The sequence below is a fragment of the Entelurus aequoreus genome, linkage group LG08 (assembly GCF_033978785.1).
Source record: "Entelurus aequoreus isolate RoL-2023_Sb linkage group LG08, RoL_Eaeq_v1.1, whole genome shotgun sequence".
NCBI lineage: Eukaryota > Metazoa > Chordata > Actinopteri > Syngnathiformes > Syngnathidae > Entelurus > Entelurus aequoreus.
Genome location: NC_084738.1, coordinates 71157943 through 71178845, shown reverse-complemented (window position 1 = coordinate 71178845; position 20903 = coordinate 71157943). Strand labels below are relative to the sequence as shown.

Here is a 20903-nt window from a genome sequence, read left to right as displayed (position 1 = left end):
AATCACTAAATATATTTGGGATCCAAAAGGTGCCCCACTCATAAAGTGATACATTTTTATTAGGTTTTTCTTTTACTTTCAACAGTTACGAGTTTCAACTTCAGATATATCTGTCGATTTTATGCTGGAACTATTATTTTGTTTGTTTTATGCGCTTTTGTCAAAGAAAACTTTGATGTTTTTATATGGCTACTACACAATATATGCAATATTTACCACATAAAACATTTTAAAGTGAAATATTTGAAGTAATTGGAGCACTGAAAATAATTCATTATAACATGGGATTTTTTTTCATTATTTTTTTTTTTTTTTGAGCAATGGCAAAAAAAGAAAAATGAAGAAAGACAAAAGACAAAAAAAACAGCCTGCATGGCAGCTTTTGTGTCAACATTGCAACTTTTTCTCGTTAGATTTCACCTCATTCCCCTTTTTTTAATGTTCTTTTTCATTTTTACAATAGTATTTCCAGAATGTGTGGCGGGCCGGTAAACAATTAGCTGCGGCCGCAAATGGCCCACGGGCCGCACTTTGGACACCCCTGGTCTAGTCTCTTACGTGAATGAGCTAAATAATATCATTTGATATTTTACGGTAATGTGTTAATAATTTCACACATAAGTCGCTCCTGAGTATAAGTCGCACCCCCGGCCAAACTATGCAAAAAACTGCGACTTATAGTCCAAAAAATACGGTACAACAAATGTATTCCATCATCCGATATCGAAGAGATAAGCCGAGTGCGGGAAATGCAACTCTTTATGAGGCGAACAAGACCGTAACAAACAACAACAAACTCCCACTAAAAATCAGCTTACTGTGGTGTAGTCATTTGCACAAGGTATCATGTATAATACAGTGTTTCCCATAAACTGCCAAGATACCCGTGGCGGTGGGGGCGTGGCTATGGGCGTGGTCACCATGACATCGAGTAATTTGCATAATTTACTACAATATGATTTTCTCTAAAGAGGCTAAAAAAATGTATACTTACTAATTAATAATAACAGTTTTGTTTTAAACGTCCATCCATCCATCCATCCATCCATCCATCCATCCATTTTACAATATAATTACAACACTTTATGTACATATTTATATACAGATTTGAACAAAGTTATTCACTGAAATATATTTATTAATTGTGGTTCTTACAAAAAATATATCTTATAAAATATAAAAGCTAAAATGTCTCAAAGCTCTGCCCCTTTAATTAGTGCATACTAAATAATTTAACTTTAGCCTACTACTACAACCATATTATTTACCAGCAACATAAAGTGAAACACAGGCAGAGGTGTCCTGCCACAGTCAGTAACAAATAAACAGAAAACAGTAGTGGTGGTAGATAGACACAGAGCTTCATCAAACATCGGATCCACTGAACAAAGAGCTCCAAAAATCTTGAACTTTAGACTGCCATCAGTTTTACTCCCTACACTTAACCATGTGTTTCCTACTGCCTGCAGACTTTGCACCCTTTGTTATATACACATGTTGTGTTTCTAATATAAATACATTTAATAAAGTCAAATACAAATAAGGCAACAAGAGAAGTATCCTACACTTCTCTTTTGTAAAGTAAATCTGAACAGCCGATATGGGCATCTACATCAACTATATGATTTGCCTGAGAAGCTGGAGAGGACAAAAAAAAAAAAAAAAAAAAAAATTTTTTTTATTTTTTTAATTCAAAAAAAAAATTTTTTTAAATGTATTTGTGGCGGACGTAATTCTTTCGTGGCGGGCCGCCACAAATAAATGAATGTGTGGGAAACCCTGAGTCTATCAACACCGAGGAGTCAGTTTGCCGAATGTGCGTGAATACGACAAACCTACACGCCTATTTGAAACACAACCACCCGACAGTTCGCACTCACTTCGCGTTTGGTGAACAAGCCAGGCCAGTAGAAAAAAACTGTGCAAAATAATGTGCGCTCATAGAAAGTGTGATTAAATACATCGCCAAAGACAAGCTGACATTTAATTCTGTTATAAAACTAGCATTTTTAAAAGTGCTGCAAACGTTTGACAGACATCAGCTTTTTTTTTTGCCTATGTCTTGTTAATACATCTGCTTATACTGTTGTAGTTATATTGTTACAATGCACTTTTGTTTAAAAAAGGTACTAATTTGATTGTCCGTTAAGTAATGTACAACTCTACCTCTGCCTACAAGTTCAATATTGACTTGCAACTTTGTTTGTCAATACTTTACGTAGCCATTGTATTTATTGTTTTGGTTGTGTATATTTGGGGTTCCCCCACCCACTGCTTACCCTATTTCAGGGATGTCCAAAGTGCGGCCCGGGGGCCATTTGCGGCCCGCAGCTAATTGTTTACCGGCCCGCCACACATTCTGCAAAAATTGCAAAATTGATAATATTGCAAAAATTTTTAAAAAACATTTTAAAAAAGTGGAATGAGGTGAAATCTAACAAGAAAAAGTTGCAATTTTGACACAAAACTGCCATGCATGCTGTTTTTTTTCTTTTTTTGCCATTGCTAAAATAAATTAAAAAAAGACTAAAAATCTATGTTATAATGAATTATTACTTAAAAAATATCACTTTAAAATGTTTTATGTGGAAAAAATATTGCATTTATTGTGTGGTTGCCATAAAAAAACATCAAAGTTTTATTTGACAAAAGAGCATAATACAAACAAAATAATAGTTCAAACATAAAATGGACAGATATATCTGAAGTTGATCTCATAATTTAAGTGTTAAAAGTAAAAAAAAAAAACTATTAAAAATGTATCACTTTGTGAGTAGGGGACCTTTTGGATCCCAAATATATTTAGTAGGATTTTATTTAACATTTCACTGTGATTACTCAAAAATATTAAAGAATTAAAATCAATGGTGTCCTGCATTATTGATCTTTTAGGGCTCTATTTACTAAATACTGCATATTTCAGTTTTACTATAAAAAACAAAGTTGTCTTTGACAAAAAAAGGCATAAAACCTTTTTTTTTTTTTTTTACTTTATATCAACTAAATAAATAAATAAAAAATAATAATAATTTGACTTATTTTTTACATTTTAATGACTGAGACCCTTTATGGTCCCCGGGACCCCTAAAGGTTAAAAAAAAAAAATTCCATATTCCAGGTTTGAAAATGAAAAATATCAAAACGGCCCTCAGTGGAAAAAGTTTGGACACCCCTGCCCTATTTTAATGCTTTTCGTTGTGATTTTTATTCAAGTGCAAATATTGCTAACAGACAAAAGTATATTTTATTGTTATTATTTGTCAGTTTTATTCAACCTGGAGATTGAAAAGTTTACATTCAATTTTAACATACGAGAAATACAGGTTTATTGCATTTGAAAGGATATACACGCATTATTATTATGTATTAACATTACAACAATGGTTAATTTGGTCTCATAAAAATAATGACAATAATATCGTTTATCGGCAATAATTTGTAGGTCAATATGTCGTCGAGCAACATTTGTTATTGTCCCAGGCCCAGCTTCAGCAGCTAAAATTAATCTGTTTGATCGGTTTATTTTTTTTAACATTATTTTCTACAAAGTCCAATTCATATCTGTTCTAAAAAAATGTAAAAAGATTAAAAAATGTATATATATTTTGCTTAGAATAAGAGACAGCATATGCAGTGTCACTTCAAACTACTACCGGTCCTTGTTTTGAATTATCTTTGTCATTTGTATCTTTAAAAAAATATGTGAATCGTATTTTTTTATGAAAAAGAGATTTTATTTTTAGGCCACATCACCTAGGAATTGTAAGACCTCATTTCCAACCACAAAACATTATGTTCTTCTGATTGCTACCAGTTGCTCCACTTGGTAGGATCGGGCTTTTCTACCCTCAAGTAAAAGTGAAGCGCGTGAACTCGATTGGGGTATTATTCTACTTTAAACTTCAATAAATAAGGTTTGCCTATGATGTAATGTAATGTAATGGGTAGAAATAATCAGTGTCACAGACTTATTATGTCAACAGCACGACGCTTATCAGCTATTATTTCAGCCAGTGTTGGGAAATCATTTACTTAAGGGGAACTTCATGAGAGCTGATCAGAAAGTGACCAAAATAAAACTTTAAGGCCTACTGAAAGCCACTACTACCGACCACGCAGTCTGATAGTTTATATATCAATGATGAAATCTTAACATTGCAACACATGCCAATACGGCCGGGTTAACTTATAAAGTGCAATTTTAAATTTCCTGCTAAACTTCCAGTTGAAAACGTCTATGTATGATGACGTATGCGCGTGACGTCAATGGTTGAAACGGAAGTATTCGGACACATTGTATCCAATACAAAAAGCTCGGTTTTCATCGCAAAATTCCACAGTATTCTGGACATCTGTGTTGGTGAATCTTTTGCAATTTGTTTAATGAACAATGAAGACAGCAAAGAAGAAAGCTGTAGGTGGGATCGGTGTATTAGCGGCTGGCTGCAGCAACACAACCAGGAGGACTTTGACTTGGATCGCAGACGCGCTATCCGACGCTAGCCGCATCTATGATCGGGTGAAGTCCTTCGTCGCTCCGTCGATCGCTGGAACGCAGGTGATCACGGGTGTTGATTAGCAGATGAGGGCTGGCTGCCGTAGGTGGATAGCTAATGTTTTTAGCATAGCTCTGTGAGGTCCCGTTGCTAAGTTAGCTTCAATGGCGTCGTTAGCAACAGCATTGTTAAGCTTCGCCAGGCTGGAAAGCATTAACTGTGTATTTACAGGTCCATGGTTTAATAGTATTGTTGATTTTCTGTCTATCCTTCCAGTCAGGGGTTTATTTCTTTTGTTTCAATCTGCAGTTAAGCCCGATGCTATCACGTTAGCTCCGTAGCTAAAGTGCTTCGCCGATGTATTGTCGTGGAGATAAAAGTCACTGTGAATGTCCATTTCGCGTTCTCGACTCTCATTTTCAAGAGGATATAGTATCCGAGGTGGTTTAAAATACAAATCAGTGATCCACAATAGAAAAAGGAGAGAGTGTGGAATCCAATGAGCCAGCTTGTACCTTAGTTACGGTCAGAGCGAAAAAAGATGCGTCCTGCACTGCACTCTAGTCCTTCACTCTCACTTTCCTCATCCACAAATCTTTCATCCTGGCTCAAATTAATGGGGTAATCATCGCTTTCTCGGTCCGAATCGCTCTCGCTGCTGGTGTAAACAATGGGGAAATGTGAGGAGCCTTTCAACCTGTGACGTCATGCTACTTCCGATACAGGCAAGGCTTTTTTTTATCAGCGACCAAAAGTTGCGAACTTTAATTGTCGATGTTCTCTACTAAATCCTTTCAGCAAAAATATGGCAATATCGCGAAATGATCAAGTATGACACACAGAATGGATCTGCTATCCCCGTTTAAATTAAAAAATTTCATTTCAGTAGGCCTTTAAAAACGCAAATAAAAATAATATGGCTGTCATGAAGCCAGAACAATATTGCATTTTTCCTCTGCCAAGGAAGTATATTGTGTGTCTATTTATTTTAGCTATTAAAAAAAGAAAATTCAACTTGGTTAAAATATTTTAGTGTGGGTTTAAGTCATTTCTGAGCACATTCAACAATACCGCGATATAACTATTTGTGTTGGTTGTGTATATTCAAGGTTCCCCACCCCCTCTTTAACCGGGACAAAACCTATTTTATTGCTTTTGTTTGTGATCTTTATTCAAGTACAACATTTTGCTAACAGACTACAGTAAATGTTATTCTTTTTCTTATTTAACTTGGATATTTAAAAAGTTTACATTCCAATTACAATGTCAAAATCTATGGCAGGGGTGTCCAAAGTGCAGCCCAGGGGCCATTTGCGGCCCGCGGCTAATAGTTTACCGGCCCGCCACACGTTCTGGAAATGCTATTGCAAAAATTTTAAAAAATATTTTAAAAAAAGTGTAATGAGGTGAAATCTGACTAGAAAATGTGGCAATGTTGACACAAAGCTGCCATGCAGGCTGTTTTTTTTCTTTATTTTTCTTTTTTTGCCATTTCTCAAAAAAAAAGAAAAAAATAACTCAATGTTATAATGAATTATTGACCTATTCAAGGCTCCAATTATTTCAAATATTTAACTTTGAAATGTTTTATGTGGAAAATATTGTGTGGTTGCCATACAAAAACATCAATGTTTTCTTTGCCAAAAGAGCATAAAACAAACACAATAATAGTTCAAACGTAAAATCGACCGATATATCTGAAGTTCATCTCGTAACTTAAGTGTTGAAAGTAAAAGAAAAACCTAATAAAAATGTATCACTTTATGAGTGGGGCACCTTTTGGGTCCCAAATATATTTAATGGGATATTTTTTGTCTTTTCACTGTGATTACTCAAAAATAATAATGAATGGTGTCCTGCATTATTGATCTTTTTAAGGCTCTAATTACTTCACATCAAACATTGCTTTTTGAATGTTTTGGGCAGTGGGGGAAATACTGCATATTTCAGTTTTATTTTTATTTTTTAAATGGTCTTTGACAGAAAAGGCATAAAACCTTTTTGTTTTTTTTAACTTTATTTCAACCTGAAGTTGATATATTGTAGAGATTTACTGTAAGAGTTAAAAAAAAAAATATATATATATATATATATATATATATATATATATATATATATATATACACAGTGTTTCCCATAAACTGCCAAGATACCTGTGGCGGTGAGGGCGTGGCTATGGGCGTGGCTATGGGCGTGGTCACCATGACATCATCGAGTAATTTGCATAATTTACTACAATGATTTGATTTTCTCTAACAAGACTCAAAAAATGTATACTTACTAATTAATAATAAGTTTTGTTTTAAACGTCCATCCATCCATCCATTTTACAATATAATTACAACACTTTATGTACATATTTATATACAGATTTGAACAATAAGTTATTCACTGAAATATATTTATTAATTGTGGTTCTTACAAAAAAATATATCTTATAAAATATAAAAGCTAAAATGTCTCTTAAAGCTCTGCCCCTTTAATTAGTGCATACTAAATAATTTAACTTTAGCCTACTACTACAACCATATTATTTACCAGCAACATAAAGTGAAACAGAGGCAGAGGTGTCCTGCCACAGTCAGTAACAAATAAACAGAAAACAGTAGTGGTGGTAGATAGACACAGAGCTTCATCAAACATCTGATCCACTGAACAAAGAGCTCCAAAAATCTTGAACTTTAGACTGCCATCAGTTTTACTCCCTACACTTAACCATGTGTTTCCTACTGCCTGCAGACTTTGCACCCTTTGTTATATACACAGGTTGTGTTTCTAATATAAATACATTTAATAAAGTCAATTACAAATAAGGCAACAAGAGAAATATCCTACACTTCTCTTTTGTAGAGTAAATCTGAACAGCCGATATGGGCATCTACATCAACTATATGATTTGCCTGAGAAGCTGGAGAGGACAAAAAAATAATAATAATAAATTAAAAAAAAAAAATAATTATTATTTTTTTAAATTTTATTTATTTTTTTAATTTGTGGCAGACGTAATTCTTTCGTGGCGGGCCACCACAAATAAATGAATGTGTGGGAAACACTGTATATATAATAATTTGACTTGGTTTTTTTACATTTTAATGACTTAGACCCTTTACGGTCCCCGGGAGCCCTAAAGGTAAAAAAAAAACTAAATCCATATATTTTGTTATGGTTTGAAAAGGAAAAATATCAAAATGGCCCCTGCATGCTTTAATTTTTCCGTGTGCGGCCCTCAGTGGAAAAAGTTTGGACACCCCTGATCTATGAGAAATACAAGTTTTTTGCATTATTATGTATTATCATTTCATCAGTGGGTAGTTTGGTTTCTAAATAATGTTGACAATAATATTGTTTATCGGCAATCATTTGCAGGTCAATATATCGTCAAGCAAAATTGGTTATCGGCCCAGGCCTACCTAGCTCCTTGGATAAATGTCCTCTTTCTTTGCTTCTAGTACATGGTCAAATATTCAAATTAGACAATGATGTCAACACACTGCAACCAGTGCCACAGATACCTTGCAGTCCTGTGGGGAAAAACTGCACTGTAAGCCATCCATTTTCAGCTGTGCAGAAATGACTATAAAATGTTGAAGTCTTCTAACAAATACGCGGAGCAGCCCACTTCAAGTGTCACGATGACAAGGTTCGTTTAGTACTGCATGTGGAGGAAGTGAGGGTTGTCTTCCTTACATGCGCTACATCATTTCTCTGAGCACAAATGAGAAACGTCTCGCATGTTTCCTTCCTCTTATCACATCCTCCTGCATGCCTTGCTGACACTACAGGAAGTCTCTGCTTCATTGACAAGCTATAACAGATTTTGGCGCATCGACGTTATAATAGAAGCCTCTGTTAACCGTTACTAACCACACAATTTGCATAGTCATGGTTTTAGCGGTGTTTCTGCCACATTGGGGTGACACTATAATTCACCACAGCCCGTAATTTGCAAAGTACAATACTTTAGGAGCAGTAACAATGTATTACCTGTCCTCATCCCCGTCGATGGGTAAATGGATTCCAAACAGGCTGTTGACAGTTGGAGCGGCGAGCTGCAGGCTCTCAGGCATGAGGGGCTTCATCAGATCCTTCCCGGATGACATTGGCTTGACAACACCGTCGGACCTCCTCGCGCCGCCGCCCTCCGCCTGTCCAAATCCAGCTGCAAGGAGGCCCGGTGCCCCCAATGCTCCCGTCGTCTTGCTGTGAGCGGTCTGACCTGGAGGCAAACTGGATGTCGTCACCTTTGGCATGGCTGCACTGGAGGCACTGGGCACAGCGGTAGGCACAGTGGGGGGAACATTTTGCACACCGGAGGACGCAGGGTGGAGGCTAAGGGGTTTGGGTTGCCCCGTGGCAGCGTACTGACTGACGGACTGCTGCTGCAAAGTCGATGCTCCAACAAGTACAGTTCCCATTCCAGCGGTCTGGCCTGGAGCCGTCGGTCCAGAAAGTATGGATCCACCCACAGCAACGTCCCCGAGCTGGTGTATCGAAACTCCCCCGGAGGCTGCGGGCGCGGCAGGAGAGGTCGCCTGTCCCGCCGTCTGCGGCCCTGACGATACCGACAGTGACTGACCAGCGGAAAGCCCAGGCTGTTGTTGATAGTACTCGGTCGGGTTCTGGGCGGTCAGGTGGTGCCCCATGGAAAGCTGCTGGAGAGGGTAAGCTTGCGTCTGGGCCGACTGGGGCAGGATGGGGGACTTCTGCATGTGGATGGCAGACTGAGGCAACCCATTCTGAGGAGCGGCGGGCTGCACACTCACCATCACAGACTGAGTCTGAAGCTGCACGGGGACCGGCGAGAGAGCAATCTGTGGCCCCGACCCGCTCCCGGCATGCTGCCGGGTGATGAAGTTTTGCTGCCCGGACGAGTCCATGCGAGATGATGACAGAGCAACATCCGCCGAGGAGCCCGAGGCTTGGGCCGAGTGGGTCGCCGAGGCAACCGCAGAGCCACCGGTATGCCCCAGCCCACTGTCTCTGTCTGCAGCGCTCTCCAGTGTTGCACTGACATGTCTGCTGCCGTCCACAGTCCGGTTACCTTCGGACTCTTTCTCGTAAAACTCCGTGCACATCCACCGACCCCTTCGAAAGGGTTCCCCGGTACCGTGGTCAAGTTTGATGACCCGGAAGCGAGACGTGCAACTCGCGGAAGGAGGCGGGGGACCTGGACTGGGCACTGTAGCAGGCTGGGGTACGTTGACTGACACCACGGCGGGCCCGGGACTGGAGGTCGGCGGGGCAGCCTGTTGCTGAGTTGCCCCCGGCTGAGCGACGAGGGGTGTGACGGCCGCGCCAATCCCCGCTGCTGCTGGCGGCTGCTGCTGCTGACCGCCTTGAACCGGGCCGGTCCGAAACTCCCCCAAGGGGTTGACTGACAGCACGGCGAAGTGAGGTATGTGCGACGGTGCTGCCTCCGGCTCCCCGGCATTGTTCGGGGCTTCTTCGGACGCCGGCTCGTACATTTCCGACGCCACGTCCTCCGCGCGGGACTCGTCCGGGTCCTCCAGGCTCTCCGTGTCGTCCGCGGCTCCGATGGCAGCCACCTGGGCCTGAGTCACGCTGGTGATCTGAAAGCAGCTCTTCTTCTTGGCCGGCATTTTCGACATGTTGCCAGACGCGCGCTCCACCCCCCCGAGTCTTGCTTATTATCCTCCGCCGGGAAAATAAACGTTAGCGCGCACTAAAACAGCACACTTGCGTGTATTGCAGTCCGCCGTCGTTAACTGTAGACGAGGTGGATCTGCGCCATCCCCTTTGCAGTCGCTCGGGTCTCCGGGTGCGATTTGACGACACGCCGCTGGTAAATGCGACTCCGGAGTGACACAAACGGCGACCCGGAGTTCTCTCCAAAGTCCGGAGCGGGCCTGCTAGTCTCCCGCCTGTGCGGTTGTGTAACCGCCGTTGTCGCGGAGTACGTTGCGCCGCTACCGGAGCTACTTCGGGGCCGGCCGGCAGTCCTCCGCTAGCAAGTCAAGTCAACTGGCTGCTGCTGCCGCCGCACACTCCCCCTACGTCGGAACAAGTATGCGGGACATCTCCTTGAAAGCACTCCCGGGTGTCCACCAGCTTTTATCGACGCCCAGCATGAAACGAAACCCCCCCGCTGAAGGGAAAGAAAGAAGCCGCTCCCGAGTGTCAGCGGTTGCGGGGAAAAGGAGAGCGAAAGAGCGGCCACAGTTACCTCCCCGCCTCGGTCACTCTTGACAAGATGGCTATGTTGTATGACGCCGCGTTGCATGCCGGGTAGACTTGTGGCAGTGCGCAAGGATGTTGACGCACGACGTGCCCGGTGCTGCCTTCACGTTCACTCGGGAAAGACAGTGACGATGACGTCAAATGAAACTTTCGTTTTTAAAATGTAACCTAAAGCGATGGTTCTTAACCTTGTTGGAGGTACCGAACCCCACCAGTTTCATATGCACATTCACCGAACCCTTCTTTAGTGAACAATGAAATGTTTTGGGTTTTTTTTTCAACTTCAAGACAAAGTTATATGTTTTTGGTAACACTTTAGTATGGGGAACATATTCTAAGTAACAAAGACTTAATTTGGAGTTTTTTGGACACTCGGAGAACATATTCTAAGTAACAAAGACTTAATTTAGAGTTATTTGGACACTAAGGGAACATATTCTAATAGTAACAAAGACTTAATTTAGAGTTATTTGGACACTAAGGGAACATATTCTAAGTAACAAAGACTTAATTTAGAGTTATTTGGACACTAGGGGGACATATTCTAAGTAACAAAGAGTTTTTTGGACACTGGGGGAACATATTCTAAGTAACAAAGACTTAATTTAGAGTTTTTTGGACACTAGGGGAACATATTCTAAGTAACAAAGACTTAATTTAGAGTTTTTTGGACACTACGGGAACATTTTCTAAGTAACAAAGACTTAATTTAGAGTTTTTTGGATACTAGGGGAACATATTCTAAGTAACAAAGACTTAATTTAGAGTTATTTGGACACTAGGGGAACATATTCTAAGTAACAACGACTTAATTTAGAGTTATTTGGACACTAGGGGAACATCTTCTAAGTAACAAAGACTTAATTTAGAGTTATTTGGACACTAGGGGAACATACTCCAAGTAACAAAGACTTAATTTAGAGTTATTTGGACACCAGGGGAACATATTCTAAGTAACCAAGACTTCATTTAGAGTTTTTTGGACACTAGGGGAACATATTCTAAGTAACAAAGACTTAATTTAGAGTTATTTGGTTAGGGTTAGGGTTAGGGTTAGAGCAGTGGTTCTTAACCTGGGTTCGATCGAATTCTAGGGGTTCAGTGAGTCGGGCTCAGGGGTTCGGCGGAGGTCAAGACACACCCGACTCATCGTGTAAATACAAACTTCTCCCTATCGGCGTATTACAGATACGGCAACAGCAGACTGATTTGCAGGTGTGTAATTTGTTGTGAGTTTATGCACTGTGTTGGTTTTGTTCTTTGAACAAGGTGATGTTCATGCACGGTTCATTTCGTGCACCAGTAAAAAATATGGTAACACTTTAGTATGGGGAACATATTCACCATTAATTAGTTGCTTATTAACATGTAAATTAGTTACATATTGGCTCTTAACTAGTCATTATTAAGTATTTATTAATGCCTTATTCAGCATGGCCTTATTATAACCCTAACCCTCTAACCCTGGCCCTTTTTTTGATTGATTGATTGAAAATTTCATTAGTAGATTGCACAGTACATTACATATTCCGTACAATTGACCACTAAATGGTAACACCGAATAAGTTTTTCAACTTATTTAAATCGGGGTCCCTAACCAAATAACTATAAATTAAGTCTTTGTTACTTAGAATATGTTCCCCATACTAAAGTGTTACCAAAAACATATAACTTTGTCTTGAATTTGAAAAAAAACTACATTTTATTTTTCACTAAAGAAGGTTCGGTGAATGCGCATATGAAACTGGTGGTTCGGTACCTCCAACAAGGTTAAGAACCACTGGTCTATTTGTATTCGTGTATGATGCTCTTTTCATAGTGCAACTTAGTATAATACATATAAATGATTATTTAGAGGGATTATTCATATTTCTGCCCCGAGTGGGTCGGTCTGCAGGACTAAAAAAGAAACTTAATGTACCACTGCCCCTAGTGGATAAGACTTAGACTTAGACTTAGATCAGGGGTGTCAAACTTATTTTAGATGGGGGGCCACATGGAGAAAAATCTACTCCCAAGAGGGCCGGACTGGTAAAATGACGGCATGATAACTGAAAAATAAAGACAACTTCAGATTGTTTTCTTTGTTTAAAAATAGAACAAACACATTCTGAAATTGTACAAATGCTAATGTTGTTGTTTTTTACACTTACACGTTGTAGTTAATAGTATTCTATCTTTATTTGTCGTTATTTGTATTTTCTGAATAAATTATGTGATAATGTTCATCAGTCAAGTCATTGGTAGACATTTTCAACCTATCAAGATAAAAAAATTATATCAAATTACAGGATGTTATTTATGTAGTTTGCTCATTTTCCTCGACTGATGTACTAACATCATGTGGTGTATTTTGTACATATGTAGCATCATCTACAAAGATACAAATAATTGCTATTGCGACATCCAGTGGACACATTTGGAACAGCGGTTTCTTTCATTCAAAAATTTCAGGTTAATTTTTATACTTAGCAAACTCACCCCGCGGGCCGGATAAAACCTGTTCCTGATCCGGCCCTGACTTAGACAAACTTTATTGATCCACAAGGGAAATTGTTCCACAAAGTATCTCAGTTTCAAAGGATGGAAAGGGTAAGGATGGAAAGGATAATGCAGGTATTAAGTAGACTAAAAATGTACCATAGTAGCAATATAAAATATAACATATATGTAATATTTACATATTTTACATACAGTATATTATATACTGATATAGTATGTTATATTATATATTTATATAATATTTACAATATTGTGGAGCGGGGTCGTGTAGGGACCGGCCTCGAAGCAGCGGCAGGTGAGTAGATTGCCCAGCTGGGGCTTGTTATCTAATCACCTGTCGCCTTTATTAGCGTCAGCCGGGCAGAGACACATTGTTGGAGTTGGAGACAGAAAAAACTCACACGGGAAACCTCCACAAATACAAACCCCGTTTCCATATGAGTTGGGAAATTGTGTTAGATGTAAATATAAACGGAATACAATGATTTGCAAATCATTTTCAACCCATATTCAGTTGAATATTCTACAAAGACAACATATTTGATGTTCAAACTGATAAACATTTTTTTTTGTGCAAATAATCATTATCTTTAGAATTTGACAAAGAAGTTGGGAAAGGTGGCACTAAATACTGATACAGTTGAGGAATGCTCATCAAACATTTATTTGGAACATATCACAGGTGTGCAGGCTAATTGGGAACAGGTGGGTGCCATGATTGGGTATAAAAACAGCTTCCCAAAAAATGCTCAGTCTTCCACAAGGAAGGATGGGGCGAGGTACACCCCTTTGTCCACAACTGCGTGAGCAAATAGTCAAACAGTTTAAGAACAACGTTTCTCAAAGTGCAATTGCAAGAAATTTAGGGATTTCACCATCTACGCTCCAAAATATAATCAAAAGGTTCCGAGAATCTGGAGAAATCACTCCACGTAAGCGGCATGGCCGGGAACCAACATTGAATGACCGTGACCTTGGCACTGTATCAAAAACCGACATCAATCTCTAAAGGATATCACCACATGGGCTCAGGAACACTTCAGAAAACCACTGTCACTAAATACAGTTTGTTGCTACATCTGTAAGTGCAAGTTAAAGCTCTACTATGCAAAGCGAAAGCCATTTATCAACAACACCCAGAAACGCCGCCGGCTTCTCTGGGCCCGAGATCATCTAAGATGGACTCATGCAAAGTGGAAAAGTGTTCTGTGGTCTGACGAGTCCACATTTCAAATTGTTTTTGGAAATATTCGACATCGTGTCACCATGTCAAGCCATCGTGTCACCATGTCAAGCCATCAATCTGTCAATCCTTTCCGTGTCCGGGCCAGGTAAGGTTCCCCGTGTTGAGTCAAATTAAGCCAAAGGGGAAGCGAACCATCCAGTGGGTACTTTCCTGGCCCGCCTGCAGTCCAGACCTGTCCCCCATCGAAAATGTGTGGCACATTATGAAGCGTAAAATACGACAGCGGAGACCCCGGACTGTTGAACGACTGAAGCTCTACTTAGAACAAGAATGGGAAAGAATTCCACTTTCAAAGCTTCAACAATTAGTTTCCTCAGTTCCCAATCATTTATTGAGTGTTGTTAAAAGAAATGTAACACAGTGGTGAACATGCCCTTTCCCAACTACTTTGGCACGTGTTGCAGCCATGAAATTCTAAGTTGATTATTATTTGAAAAAAAAAAAAAAGTTTGTGACTTTGAACATCAAATATGTTGTCTTTGTAGTGCATTCAACTGCATATGGGTTGAAAAGGATTTGCAAATCATTGTATTCCGTTTATATTTACATCTAACACAATTTCCCAACTCATATGGAAACGGGGTTTGTATATAACAAATCCCAATGACCATGTACAATATTATAGTATATGTAACAGCTGCAGCAAAAAGAAATAAAAGGCCATTATAAAATAGAGAGTAGATCCAGCAGAAAATATACATTATAAACAAAGAGAGGTAGCTTATAAGGCCCTTATACTGAAAAGTCAAAGCAGGAGAGGGGCATTTTGATGTTGTTTAATTTTGTATACATATATATATATATATATATATATATATATATATATATATATATATATATATATATATATATATATATATATATATATATATATATATATATATATATATATATATATATATATATATATATATATATATATATATACACATACATATATATATATACATATATACATATACATATATATATATACATATACATACATATATATATACATATACATATATATATATATATATTTTTTTGTTTTTTTTGTTTTGTTTTGTTTTTTTGTTTTTGTTTTGTGTCATGTTTTTATTGTAGGTTACAAAGTGCATCAAAACGTATTAGTACATGTGCTGAAAAAATGTAATCACATCTACATCGCGATATACACTACCGTTCAAAAGTTTGGGGTCACCCAAACAATTTTGTGGAATAGCCTTCATTTCTAAGAACAAGAATAGACTGTCGAGTTTCAGGTGAAAGTTCTCTTTTTCTGGCCATTTTGAGCGTTTAATTGACCCCACAAATGTGATGCTCCAGAAACTCAATCTGCTCAAAGGAAGGTCAGTTTTGTAGCTTCTGTAACAAGCTAAACTGTTTTCAGATGTGTGAACATGATTGCACAAGGGTTTTCTAATCATCAATTAGCCTTCTGAGCCAATGAGCAAACACATTGTACCATTTTTGGATTTAAAATATTAAACAACTATTATTGGCATTATGATTATTACTTTCATTATTCTTATTGATACTGTTTCTCTTATTATTATGGTTTTCCTATTTTTTAGTATTGTATTTTTTGTAAATGTATATATTTTCGTAAAACTGAGATTGGTTTGGTTTGCTCTTTTTTCTTTTATTAAATTTAGTTAATATAGTAAAAATGACATCCCTTACCGCAAGGGACCAAATTTTTTACTATAAACATATTTTTTTAGTTGTTTTTTACCCCAGTAGCCAGTACTGATTACTGAAACCAACACCATGAGTTGTTTTGGCCTTTTGGGATTTTGGAAGCTGTTGGCCTCTGATTTCCCAGAACATTAGAGAAGTATGAGCTATCACATAGCTACCTCCTAATATCGCTTGTAGAATGCAGCTGGTATGTTAAGACTGCATCTGCTGCAGGACATAAAACCAAGTCGTCATCTACTAAAATGTTTGCAGTTGCACGGGCATTGCAACGATGAGGACGGCATGATTAAATCAACTGATGTGCCTAAAGTGATCATTGAGTACAAGTGAAACTAAACTATTCAATGGGGGTTTTCAAAATTCCAAATCATTTTATGAGCGTATACAAACAAAATGACAAAAAAATACATATCATGTCACTATTCTTTTGTTTGGATTGAAGCTGCCAGGGAGGTAATTGTTGAAAATGCATCATACTGAAAGGCATTTCTAATAGGCCCGCTTTCCTATGTAGCTAAATAAAGTACTCAAAAGCAGTGGTCCCCAACCACCGGGCCGCGGCACGGTACCGGTCCGCGGACCGATTGGTTCCGGGCCGCACAAGAAATTAAGAAATTTTATTTTTAATTTTTATTTTTTTATTAAATCAACATAAAAAACACAATATATACATTATACATCAATATAGATCAATACAGTCTGCAGAGATACAGTCCGTAAGCACACATGATTGTATTTCTTTATGAAAAAATAAATAAATAAATAAAAATAATTACTTACCCCCCCGGTCCGCGGGACAAATTTTCAAGCGTTGACCGGTCCGCAGCTACAAAAAGGTTGAGGACCACTGCTCAAAAGCCTAGTTATGCCTATTATGCATAAAACAAAAGCTACAACCACAGCGTTAAATATATACTTAAATAAACACCTCTGTAAGAGTAGTGTCAACAGAAAGAAGAATAATTAACCTATTTATATATTTTATCGAATTAATTTATCACACATGACGCACTGTGAAATTTGCATTTCACCCATTGGTGATGTGTGATACCATTGATTTTCTTTCTGATCCAATACTGGGTCAAATCTTGTACACATATATCTGACGTGTCTAGTAACTTTTACAAAGTAGTGTATTTTGTTTCTGCTTCACCAAGTTTAGTCATATTTTTTGCGCTTAAAGGCCTACTGAAATGACATTTTTTTATTTAAATGGGGATAGCAGATCCATTCTATGTGTCATACTTGATCATTTCGCGATATTGCCATATTTTTGCTGAAAGGATTTAGTAGAGAACATCGACGATAAAGTTTGCAACTTTTGGTTGCTGATAAAAAAAGCCTTTGCCTGTACCGGAAGTAGCGTGACGTCGCGGGTTGAAAGGCTCCTCACATTTGCACATTGTTTACACCAGCAGCGAGAGTGATTCGGAACGAGAAAGCGACGATTACCCCATTAATTTGAGCCAGGATGAAAGATTTGTGGATGAGGAACGTGAGAGTGAAGGACTAAAGTGCAGTGCAGGACGTATCTTTTTTCGCTCTGACTGTAGGTACAAGCTGGCTCATTGGATTCCACACTTTCTCCTTTTTCTATTGTGGATCACGGATTTGTATTTTAAACCACCTCGGATACTATCCTCTTGAAAATGAGAGTCGAGAACGTGAAATGGACATTCACAGTGACTTTTATCTCCACGACAATACCTCGGCGAAGCACTTTAGCTACGGAGCTAACGTGATAGCATTGGGCTTAACTGCAGATAGAAACAAAAGAAATAAACCAGACAGAAAATCAACAATACTATTAAACCATGGACCTGTAACTACACGGTTAATGCTTTCCAGCCTGGCGAAGCTTAACAATGCTGTTGCTAACGACGCCATTGAAGCTAACTTAGCTACGGGACCTCACAGAGCTATGCTAAAAACATTAGCGCTCCACCTATGCCAGCCCTCATCTGCTCATCAACACCCGGGCTCACCTGCGTTCCAGCGATCGACGGCGTGACGAAGGACTTCACCCAATCATCGATGCGGTCGGTGGCTAGCGTCGGATAGCGCATCTGCTATCCAAGTCAAAGTCCTCCTGGTTGTGTTGCTTCAGCCAGCCGCTAATACACCGATCCCACCTACAGCTTTCTTCTTTGCAGTCTCCATTGTTCATTAAACAAATTGCAAAAGATTCACCAACACAGATGTCCAGAATACTGTGGAATTTTGAGATGAAAACAGAGCTGTTTGTATTGGATACAGTGTGTCAGAATACTTCCGTTTCAACCATTGACGTCACGCGCAAACGTAATCATATCTAGACGTTTTCAACCGGAAGTTTGCCGGGAAATTTAAAATTGCACTTTATAAGTTAACCCGGCCGTATTGGCATGTGTTGCAATGTTAAGATTTCATCATTGATATATAAACTATCAGACTGTGTGGTCGGTAGTAGTGGGTTTCAGTAGGCCTTTAAGAAACTTCTCCATGACTTTAGCTCTAGACTTCTCCACATCCCACCTCCCAGGATTGTAAATAACCAAATGTAAGTAATCAAATGTATTTCTAATGTATTTACTTGTTTTTATGCTATCTGAACTCACTTTGTCCACTACTTGCTGTACATATCCTACCAAGTCAGACCTACACTCTTTCAATGTCCATTTCTCTGATGATGCAATTGTTGATGACTGAAGTGCTGATATCAACCAAACCCTCCTCATCCCACCCCCCGGATTGTAAATAATGTAAATAATTCAATGTATATACTCTGATGATTAACTTGTGTGATGACTGTATTATGATGATAGTATATATTTGTACCATGAATTGATTTACGTGGACCCCGACTGTTGTGTATTAGAGAAGGGAAGGAGGCGACAACCAGGGCAGGACTGCGGTTTACAAGGTTTATTTGAAACCTTTGATGAATACGTGGCGTGTGTATGCTACTCAAAGTGAGTGAGTGTTGACTATGTGTAAAATTAATAATGTAAATGTTACCAAGGGTTGTTATCTGTAAATGTTGGTTGTATCTTTCGTGGTTATCCAAGGGGGCAAGGCGAAGAGGCAGTTCGTGGACAGGCAAGTGGTCGTGGGCAAGAGCAGGGCAGTGTGTTCTGGGTCCGAGCAGGGAGGTCGTGGATCGAGGAGGGCAGTCAGGAAACCGGATGGGTGTCGAGTGACAAGGCAAGATCACGGAGGACAGGGGAGTCACTGTGGAAATACAAAAGGGCATGAACCAGGGGGAAACACAGAGAGAGAGCAAAACAAGGACGAGGAAATCACTGGGAAAGGAATGCCAGACGTGATGCTTACTGGAAGGTTAGCGACGTTCTGGCAAAGGTTCCTCGGGTCCGCTGGTCTTTATGCCGCTCCCCCTCGTCAAGTCCAGGTGCGCGGATGAGTGATTGTTTGCAGGCTTGTTGCTGTGTGGGCGTGTTGTGCTCAGCGCGAGCAGAGGCGTGTCTGAGCGTGCTGCCAGCAGAGGGGTTAACAGAGGTACCTGCAACTCCAGCTGCAGAGGAAACGTGGGTTTGACTCCGGGTCATGACACCGACTTAAACAAGTTGAAAAACTTATTCGGGTGTTACCATTTAGTGGTCAATTGTACGGAATATGTACTGTACTGTGCAATCTACTAATAAAAGTTTCAATCAATTCTTCTGTTTGTCTGAGATTGTCATTACTGCCACAAGTGGTATGAAAGTGTATTACAACAGAGTACCGCTGCAACCCATACGGACCAGTACTGTGAAAAAGATAATTTTTTGGGCGACTCTCTATTAGTTTAGAAACACTGATTTAGACAAGATATCAATGATTTAGTTACTTTACGCTGTGATCCTGATTATGATATACATTATCTCAAAAAACTAAAATATTGATATTTTGATTTGAGAATCGATATTAAAGCATAAAGAACTGATATCCGCGCCATCGATTTTTCAGTATTGATCTGCACATCACTATCACCCATCCTCTTAAGGAGCAGTGGCCATGCAGCCACAAGACACCATCTTTTACACTTTTTGCAAATAATCATTAACTTAGCATTTAATGACAGCAATGCATTGCAAAAAAGGCACAGTTTTTACCACTGTGTTACATGGCCTTTCCTTTTAAAAATACAATAAATGTTTGCGAACTGAGGAGATCAATTTTTGAAGCTTTTCAGGTGGAATTCTTTCCCATTCTTGCTTGATGTACAGCTTAAGTCAGGGGTGTCAAACTCCTTTTAGATCGGGGGCCACATGGAGAAAAATGTACTCCTAAGTGGGCCGGACTGGTAAAATCACGGCACGATAACTTCAAAAGAAAGACAACTTCAGATTGTTTTCTGTGTTTAAAAATAGAACAAGCACATTCTGAAATTGTAGAAATCATAATGTTGTTGTTTTTTTATTTTGCGGTTAATAGTATTCTACATTTAATTGTCGTTATTTATATTTTCTGAATAATTTGCATGATAATGTTCATCAATCAACTCATTGGTGTTAATTTTCATTCTATCAAGATAAAAACTATTTTTTATCAAAATCAAATTATGTGTTATTTATGTTGTTTGATAATTTTCCTTGACTGATGTACTAACATCATGTGGTTTATTTTGTACATATGTACCATCACCCACAAAGATACAAATAAATGCTATTGTGACATCTAGTGGACACATTTAGAACAGCTGTGTCTTTCATTCAAAATTTCAGGTTAAAAATGGATTACTCGCTGGAATATAAAGACAATATAACATACATCCATAAATGTGGGTGCATATGAAAAAG

At 38.9% G+C, this 20903-nt stretch overlaps 2 protein-coding genes across 2 annotated transcripts in view; both read right to left on the bottom strand.

The window, feature by feature from the left end:
• Nucleotides 1–8211: 8211 nt before the first annotated feature.
• On the bottom strand, nucleotides 8212–10687 carry LOC133655200 (TSC22 domain family protein 2-like). Its single transcript, XM_062055152.1, has one exon. It carries the CDS (start codon nucleotides 10103–10105, stop codon nucleotides 8477–8479), a length of 1629 nt encoding a protein of 542 aa, XP_061911136.1. The 5' UTR covers nucleotides 10106–10687; the 3' UTR covers nucleotides 8212–8476.
• LOC133656434 (glutamate receptor ionotropic, NMDA 2C-like) overlaps nucleotides 10219–20903 on the bottom strand; it is a 180727-nt gene continuing 170042 nt past the window's right edge. The window contains 2 exon segments of the mRNA XM_062057513.1: nucleotides 10219–10378; nucleotides 10681–10747. Coding sequence (XP_061913497.1) covers nucleotides 10219–10378; nucleotides 10681–10747 — 227 coding nt within the window.